This window comes from Brachyhypopomus gauderio, chromosome 8 (assembly GCF_052324685.1).
Source record: "Brachyhypopomus gauderio isolate BG-103 chromosome 8, BGAUD_0.2, whole genome shotgun sequence".
Lineage (NCBI taxonomy): Eukaryota > Metazoa > Chordata > Actinopteri > Gymnotiformes > Hypopomidae > Brachyhypopomus > Brachyhypopomus gauderio.
Genome location: NC_135218.1, coordinates 11,087,827 through 11,097,386, shown reverse-complemented (window position 1 = coordinate 11,097,386; position 9,560 = coordinate 11,087,827). Strand labels below are relative to the sequence as shown.

General features: G+C 37.8%; 1 protein-coding gene across 3 annotated transcripts; it reads left to right on the top strand.

Annotated features, from left to right (window-relative positions):
• Positions 1-663: 663 nt before the first annotated feature.
• oxtra (oxytocin receptor a) lies at positions 664-8,653 on the top strand. 3 transcript variants are annotated; one of them, XM_077014379.1, is made up of 3 exons: positions 664-771; positions 997-2,028; positions 7,001-8,653. In XM_077014379.1, the coding sequence occupies exons 2-3, from the start codon at positions 1,107-1,109 to the stop codon at positions 7,252-7,254; spliced, it is 1,176 nt and encodes a 391-aa protein (XP_076870494.1). In that variant the 5' UTR covers positions 664-771; positions 997-1,106; the 3' UTR covers positions 7,255-8,653. The 3 variants fall into 3 exon arrangements, with proteins under 3 accessions (XP_076870494.1, XP_076870495.1, XP_076870493.1); XM_077014380.1 differs by having other exon boundaries at positions 682-1,456; positions 1,610-2,028; XM_077014378.1 differs by having other exon boundaries at positions 682-2,028.
• Positions 8,654-9,560: the final 907 nt, after the last annotated feature.

Below are 9,560 nucleotides of genomic sequence, written 5' to 3'. Positions count from 1 at the left end.
AGTATTATAAATAAATTAAGCATATTATATCCATGTTCTTATTTCTGTTCAGCATTAAACAGTTTTCTTTTTTTTAAATCTAATTTTTAAAGGCATGGGCTATTTTTAGATGTTGAATTTCAAAAATTCTTCTGACCCAAGAGAAAACTGAGACACATAAGAACGCACATTCAGTTGAGCATACATGATATGGCTCAGCATATGCTAATAACCCTCTTCAGACAGTCTGTTCTACAGTCTTGTGTGAGTTTCTCTACTTTATAATGGTTTTGGTTTTAGTCGGTTTTGGAGTGCGTCGTGTTTTCTGGTGATCTTGTTTTAAGTTTGCGTTTGCGCAATTTGTTTTTGTTATCGTGAGATGGTGTAATTACATTTTCAAACATCAGATGTACAAGAAACTTATTTAAAATTTAAGAATTTGCGTGAAAAATCTGTCATTTTGAGATTGCGAGATATAAAAAAAAATCCACAATGTCACGATAATCTTGTTAAGCGAGCCCTAAAACCGTGGATTAGTTGATATTTCCCACGTATAAAGGATTGCATAAGACCTTGATCAATAGATGTGTGACATACGGACATCTAGTGGAAGTCATTGGTATGCTTCTTTGGTGATCTATTGCGAATATGTAAGGGTATAAATATCGTGACGTTGTTCAGTCTGTGCGCGCTTAGCAAGAGCGAAAAAAAGAGGCTTGGCTTCACTTCCAGTAGCTACTTTCTTTTGCGTTGACGGTAGTTATAAAACTGGCTGCAAAATGCACAACCCTTGTAAGTAGATTCATGCACATTTTAAGTAGTGCATTTTAGATAGTAAAGCTTGTGTAAATACATGTATATGTCTGCAATCTAAAAACTGGTAATTATTTTACTTCGACCATTATAGACGAAGATTAAAGACGTTACGATTTAGAGGTTCACATTTTAAAGTTGAACCATCTAGATTTTTTTTTGTTTTCTTTCTTGGATGAGTTATTCTTTTGATCTATTATTAAGTTGCACAGGGACTGCTTTGGATACCAAGTATGCATGAAGAAACAATATTATCCATTTAGGAAAATCCTCGCGCGCTGTGGAGAAGTAAGTGCGGATACAGTTGTGGCAATATGGAAGAAATCTTCAAGGATCAGGACCTTTTGTCTTTCAATGATTCATGGAAAAATTCTACTTTTGGGAACGAAACTGACGGCGTAAACCAAACAGTGAACCCCCTAAAACGGAATGAAGAGGTAGCAAAGGTGGAGGTTACGGTATTGGCTTTAATCTTGCTTTTTGCGCTCGCCGGCAACATATGTGTCCTGGTTGCTATCCATACAGGCAAACACAGTCAATCTCGCATGTATTACTTCATGAAGCACCTCAGCATTGCGGACCTGGTGGTGGCAATCTTTCAGGTCCTACCTCAACTCATTTGGGACATTACTTTTCGCTTCTATGGACCAGACATCCTCTGCAGGTTGGTGAAATACCTTCAAATAGTCGGAATGTTTGCCTCCACCTACATGCTTGTACTGATGTCCATAGACAGGTGCTTGGCTATCTGCCAGCCACTACGCTCTTTGCATAAACGAAAGGACCGGTTTTACGTTATTTTCTCCTGGGTCCTCAGCTTGCTTTTCAGTGTCCCACAAGTTTACATCTTTCAACTGAGAGAAGTTGGATCCGGAGTATATGACTGTTGGGGAGACTTTGTACAGCCTTGGGGGGCCAAGGCATACATCACTTGGATAAGCCTCACCATCTACATTATTCCAGTTACAATACTAAGCATTTGCTACGGACTAATAAGTTTTAAAATATGGCAGAACTTTAAGCTGAAAACTAAGCGAGACCAGTGCATGACGCTGACACCAACCGCGTGGAAAAGCAGCGCGCTGGCGCGCGTCAGCAGCGTCAGACTCATCTCCAAGGCCAAGATCACCACCGTTAAAATGACATTTGTCATCGTCCTGGCCTATGTCGTGTGCTGGACCCCGTTCTTCTTCGTACAGATGTGGTCGGCTTGGGACCCTGCAGCGCCCAGGGAAGGTAAGTTCAGTGTGTGAATCAGGGTACCTTTCTTATTTGGCACGGTAGCGCAGAACGTCTCGATGTTCGGGCTGTAACTCAGTGGCTCTGGTGCGATGCGTGTTTTGTTGTCTTAAAACTTAAACAGTGAGAAACCGTTCGTCACTGGTTTTGGGGATTAAATATGAAATAACAGCAAACATGTATGAATCAATTATTTTAAACAATTCATAATGCCCACTCAATTAAACGCACTGTACAACACAGATTGACGAGTAGTGTACTGTAAGAGTTACCACGTGGAGAGGGGAGGGTAACGTACGTCTGAATTCACATTGTAAATGCCGTCGCTGTTTCTATTTTAAGAATACAGATAAGTCGGGGGTGGAGTGGGTCAACGGGTACAAAGATAATTTTACACATAAATACTTGTTCATGCATATGCTGTATACATGTATTGTTCAATGTCATTTTCACACTTCACCGTTACAACTATTTGTGTGCTTCAGTTACAGTTACTACTATGGTTACAAATAGTTTCAACTATTTTTGTGCTATTTTTGTGTTTTTACATGTAACATAGACGAAATATTCCTTTGGTTTCTTGTCTTCGTGTGCAAGGGTGTTTATAAAGTTGCGCCGTAAAGGTTTCCACAGAAAATGCTCATTTCGGTACAGCCGTGAGGTCAGTCACTTGTATGATAGATGTTTAACATTCATATCAGTCTGGATAGGCTGTACAGACACCATTTCGTAAATCTCCACTGCGGCCTTGGGAAAAACATGTTAATATTTAGCAGAACTATGCCATTAAATCATCACTGTTTAAAACATGTGATGTTATTCATGTTCTACAGTTTCTCACCCTACAAAACAAACCAAAGTATTAAATCTAGGTAATTGATGATAATTACCTTTTCATAAATGCCAACCACCAATGCCGTTTTGATTTTTCTTCCAATACCCTTTGCAGTCTTGTTATTGCCAATGTGTGTGTATAATTTAATAAAAATATAACCTTGCTACATAAAAAAATACAGGCAAACTTTGTTGTCAGTTTAGAGTTGTAAAGAATGTTAGAGTACCTTTATAGTGTGGTGAAGTGGTGCAAGATGATTTCTGAAGTGCTGCATCCAGAAAAGAGTTGAGTCATCTTACAAAGGAAGGGGGGGGGGGGGGGTCTGAGACCTGCACCCATCCCATCAAGCACATACACACTCTATTGAATCAGAGGTGACAGGACAGTGAAAAAAATACAGTTCCATCAGCCATGTGTGAAGCTAGCCTGCTCCGAAGACTTCAGAGAAGTGAAGTATTCTCTTACTCCACTACAACACAACAATGAAGAACAAAGCTCTCAGAAATCACTGAAATGGACAAAAACCCCAAATTGATTACTAATTACATTTTATTGCTGTTTAAAATATTATAGTAATTATTAATAATTATTTCAGAAACATTTAAGAAACGGTACAATCTTATAATAGGTTGTTCTTGATGTATACCAGTGGATATATCTTCTGTTCAGATGAGAGTGAGTAAACGTTTAGAGAAAAATATGTGTTTTGCAGGATTTTAGAAAGTTTAGAACTGGAATTGTTGGAAGTCTATGCTTGTGTGTTGTACAAGAGGTACAAATTACACCTAAATGTTATGCAATATAAGACCAATTTGATGTTTCTGAATAGAAAGAATAGACCAGAGTGTCATGCAGTATATTTTTTTCCGGAAATACAGGCTATCACCAAAATTGGATGCCATATTTTCTTTACAAAAATACAAGTATTCAGTCCTGGGAATATTCCCTGTGATCTGGCCATTCTGTTGGCCAGCAAAGCAAGGCTGATATTAATGTGTCTGTGTTCTCACATCAGTTATTTGTGTCACAGAACTTCTTTTGTCTAAATCTAGGTGCTTAAAAGCCTTGAGAAGAATAAATATAATGTTGCACTATATTATATATTACCTATTGCAATAATTCACAATGCCTTTATCCAGGTCACAGCTCCACAGTTTTTTTTTTAGATAAGATTAGACATCAGCCATAATAGAACTGCATTGTACAACCATCTTTCTGTCAAAGAGAATTACTACCATGGGCCCATTGCTATGGCACTTTGGATAAATAAAATCTGAGAGGATACAGCAAACATGTCTTATAGACACTGTACCACACATGTACAATTAAATGAAAGGTCATGATGATGATGATGATGATGATTGGGGGGAGGGTATGTTTTGCATAGATACCAGATAAATATATTTTTATGCAAAGATATTTTCTTTGGAGAAAAACTGTTTAAGCCACTTCAATGTTGGCCTAAACTTAACTGATTTTCTAATATGATTGGATGGTACGTCTGTGTCATACTGTCCACCAACTAAATTGCATCGACACGCCAGTATTATCTAGGTCGGAGATGATTAACGGTGTTGGGTTTAGTGGCATCATGAATTAGTGTGTTGGGTTTAGTGGAGTCATGAATAACTGTTGGGTTTGTTAGTGTCATGGCTGTCTTTTTGGCTGTCCCACTGTCTTTTTGCTTACATCATTGTAGGGACTAGCCAAATATATTCTCATTTCACTGATGTATTGAAGTAAGAATGAATCATTAGAACCTCAAATGAGTCATAAAACTCACTTAAATCTTTTCATGGTTTTTAAAGCTTTAGCCCATAAAGAGAAAACAACAGATTCTCAAAATCCTGGAAGCAATCAAATTCTCACTCAAAAATATTTCCATACCTATTTTCCATATTAAATGTTTATGGAAATGTATATGCAAAATGTATGATGTGAAATGTGACTCTTTTCAGAATGTCAAATTATTGCTCTTAATGCCAATAGTAGTCTAACTACAACAGGAGTTACATTCACCCTGCCTTCCATATTTCTTATGAACTCAGCACATCCTAAATGGAGCTGCTGGCTACATGTATGCTTGATACTTCCTCACTTAGTTGCTGAGGCATTTGTAGAGTTGAAACAGAAACCCCACCTGTGTCCTTCTTATAGCATCTCACCATCTCCCAGGCCGATCGTCTGATTCTCTTAGCCGAAGTGTTCAGACGCACGTCTCTAGTAAGTTGGTCGCGAGGCTGTAAGCGTATGCAGTAAGGCTGCCATCATCTGTTCACTAGCCTTCAGACTGCGGGTTGTGGTTTCGGTAAACGGCAGCTTTGTTCCACACCAGTAATAAAAGCAATCCGTCTGTCCCAAAGCAGAGCTGAGATTGTACTGTTCAGTTTCACTTGTTTTTATTCAAGCTGTCATGTTCAATTAAAAGGAATCATCTGTAATGCGAACATGATACACCCGTGTAATAAGGATTAAGGGTACAGTATAATATAAGCTTAAGAAAGCTTAAGAAAAGAATACATGAGAGTGCATCAGCTGTCTCAGGACTCCATGAAATGAAGAAAACAGGGGGAAAAACACCTCTGGCTGCAAGACACACTCAAGCCTGGTCCCGTGAAATGCAGTTTCCATCAACATTGGACCTTAGTACATCCATGACTGTATGTGTGGCCAGAAAACATTGCTCTGGGGATGTTGGGGTGCTTGGTCAGATCTCTGTGGATGTCCTCTAAAATGTCAAGACACAAACAGATGTTAGACATTATTGCTGTGATGAAATTGTACTTTTTCGGTCTACACACAGCCCCTAGAGGTCTGGTTTATATAAAATATCTGGAGTTGAATAGTCCATGTATTCTGGTCATCCTTATATGGAGTTGGGAGTTGTTTGCATATACAGCTTCCAGCACTTACTAGAATTCCATATTTATACAATCAAACACAAAACTTTAATAGGCTATTAATAGATATCAGAGTGGTGACATTGATTTCAAATGCCAAGAACTCAGAACATTTTAAAATGTAGCCTGTGCACAATTCACACACAAAGTCCTGGATTTAGATTTAGCAAATGTGAGTCTCCATCTGAAGCATTTAATTAAGGCAACAACATCGAACAGCAAAAACGTCAATGCATCATATATGCATATATTGTATACAACGACCAACAAATTGGTCAAGTACTGCATATGACATACTGATCTGGGGCCCAATCAGTACTCTAGTACAGTACAGGCCAAAAGTTTGGACACACCTTCTCATTCAATGCGTTTTCTTAATTTTCATGACTATTTACATTGTAGATTCACTGAAGGCATCAAAACTGTGAATGAACACGTGGAGTTATGTACTTAACAAAAAAAAGGTGAAATAACTGAAAACACGTTTTATATTCTAGTTTCTTCAAAATAGTCACCTGAAATGGTTTTCAGGTTTGCCTTATCAGGGTTAATTAGTGGAAGCTCATTGAGAGAATGCCAAGATTAAATATGAAATACATCAGTACATCAGTTTGATATGCCGGTATATGCATTCCATGCAAAAGTTTTTAAGGACCTAAAGGAAATTGAATTATGCTGAGTCAATTGATTGTACTTGAGTTTCATGTAACTGTTTTTAATAAGTAGCCAGAGAAAATATACAAACGTATCAACCTGACAAAACACAAACAAACAATAGAAATATATATGGGGAAACATTACAGATGTTGCTGCATATCTGAGATAGTTAACACATGCTCATTGTCCATGACATATATATATATATATATATATATATATATATATATATATATATATATATATATATATATATATATATATATATATATATATAGAGCCCTGATAAAAGGCACAGTGAAATAACAGTGCGTTTCTCTGCCTGTACTTTTATAGATCAAACACATTTTATCACCCTCAAAAACACTGAAATACTGCGGTATAGTTGATGCTGATTTATATACTGTAGTTGCAGTAATATGCACACTATGGAGTAACTTCATGTATGTGTGCAATTTTACTGTAACACCCATAACAGGGTAAACCAGTGGTGTATATGCTATAATGTGTAAATCAGATTTGCCATTATTATATAGTTAAAATGCTGAGTAGCTGAACTTTGTCTCTCCCCACGCAGCCATGCCCTTCATCATCTCCATGCTGCTGGCTAGTCTGAACAGCTGCTGTAATCCCTGGATCTACATGTGCTTCGCGGGACACCTGTTCCACGACCTGAAACAGAACCTGCTCTGCTGCCCGGCGCTCTACCTGAAGTCGTCCCACTGCCGCTGCGATCTGGAACACGGCTCCAGCCGCAAGAGCAACTCCTCCACCTACGCCATGAAGAGCACCAGCAGTCAGAGGAGCATCACCCAGACGTCCAGCACATGAGCAGCGCTGCCGCCAGTTAGAGGCGAGGGCTTGGGAGAGCTGCGTGTGCGGAAGGGTGATGCTACCGCTTAACTCGAGGTGGCGGGATAATAGGACTCCAAGATTTGGGCACTGTGAGAGTCAACAGAGCTTTCGTCTTCTCACTGAGATTGTTCCTTGGAGATATTTAAAATCCTGTCCTTGAGTTCTATGCTCCTTGGCATAAAAAAATATCAATTCACACTGTCTGAGAGCTTGGGGTTGAGTGACTGTAATATTATCAGACTCCATCAACTTTAAACGGGATCAACAAAACGACTCTACTAGAATCTGTCTGAGATGGGGCACAGCTCAAAACAGGGGGCATCTTGTGTGGGTGTCTGTTTCTCTGGGTATGTTCCTGACATACAATATGTTCTTCTAACCATTACTGGAATTTCATTTCTACTAGCTTCAATACATTCGTATCATTAGCTCTACAATTACTTTTTAAAAAGTGCAAATGCAGCACAGGTTGACTTTCTTGGTCTTTAATGTCTGATCCAGGCAAAATTGCATGTTTTTTGCCATTTACCAACTTACTTCAGGATATAAACTCTAAGTCAATATTATAGGCTTGACCCTAAATCTGCAACCTATTATAAACATGAAGACAGCACAATCTGCTCAACAGTCATCCATGATTTTTATTTATTTTAAAAATTTTTTAGACGTGAAGCACTTCATTAACTTGGCTTGGACCTCATTCAATAACTCATTCACTCACACATTTGCATGTTTATTATTGTCCACAAGGGGGAGCTATGCACTAGCGGTGCTTTGCATCAATTACACCTGTTGTTACTGCCTGTTCATCTTCCTAAATGTGATTAGATCAAACGTTCTGTAGTCACACACCTGTAGTTGTTTTATTCTTATGCGAATGTACAAAGAACATCTGATATTTATTATTTTGGACTTGTAAAACACACAGTGTGATCCTGGTGAGGTAACTCTAAACTGCATTTAAGAATACCACAACACTCTGAATGTTACTCTACAAACTACATTTTTTGTTGTATTTTTTCCATCTTCAAAGGATATGTGAAAGAAGAGTGTACATACGAAACCAGGAGAAGAAATTTCACATCTTTTAAAAATAATTTTAAAATTTTTAAAGAATTTTTTTCTAGTGCTACAAGAACCTGTCCTTGAGTTTCTGTATTGTGCAGTACTGCACAGTAGATTCATTTATCTTGTTTTCACATCTTGTACTGCTGTTATAATAAGGATGTGTCTACTTGAGACTACCAATCTGTCACCATGTTCTTACATTCTTCTATGTGTTAAAACCATTTATTGTAAAAAAAAGAGGGAAAGCAATGCCTATTTGTAGTTAATATAAAACAACCATTAAGTTATTTATTGATAATAAAGTAAATGTGCTAATAAATATGACTATGATTATGTTTTCATGAAAACCTGTTTATATTTTCCAAGAAAATCTGAATTTCGATTTTCTGGCCTTATGAGGTTATCAGTAAAGAAAAAAAATCATATTTTGTGCTATTCTAGTCCAATGATTGCCTACATAGGAACTGTGTGCAATAGCCCATGTGAATCACAGCATTACATAACTTAATTATTTTTATTCTTAGAATGGCCATATCAATGTTGAGTCTATACTGTGTTTATAATGTGCAGAAAATAGGCTGTTTTCTGGTGTGGAAAAGGAACTGCAAAAACGTTAACCATAAAGTATTTAGATGGTAGGACAATAGTGATTGAAACCAGTGTATATTTTGTTAAATTGCACTGGATGAGCTTAGGTGAAGGAGATAGGATTCTTATGAAACGTTTTGTGCTTGCTTCCAGCTTGCCAGTCTAAAGGCTGCATTATACTTTCACGTCTTACAACTTTCTTTGCGGTGTTCTCGGTAGTCTAAATAAATAAATACCCCTCAAAACAGTGAAGAAACACTTACCTGACGAATTGTAATGTATTGTGTTCCATGTTTTAAAATAGCTGGAATATGGTTAAAGTACTTGAAATGCTTGTTGTTTTTCACAACAAATAGCTATCTGACTGAATGGTTCGCTTGTATTACATTTAACGGGCGAAACATGAGAGAACTTATAATATATGCTAGCTTGGTGGCGACGTTAGCTCCCAAAGCAAATCCTGAGTACCACATGCCAACAAGTTTAAGTAATAGCCTACACTTATACTTACAGCCTGATGATGTTAGCTAGCTTATCTTGACACACGTGTCCCAACTGCCACCTAACACGGCGCACATTTACAAAAAGTATGGCGAAATCAGGCCGTGTCTCTCAATTATACGTTC

What these genes read in the sequence shown, in the direction of transcription:
- oxtra (XM_077014379.1), top strand. Translation starts at nt 1,107, where the DNA reads ATGGAAGAAATCTTCAAGGATCAGGACCTTTTGTCTTTCAATGATTCA. An exon ending in CCCTGCAGCGCCCAGGGAAG is followed by an intron (nt 2,029 to 7,000) that starts GTAAGTTCAGTG and finishes CTCCCCACGCAG; the next exon opens with CCATGCCCTTCATCATCTCC.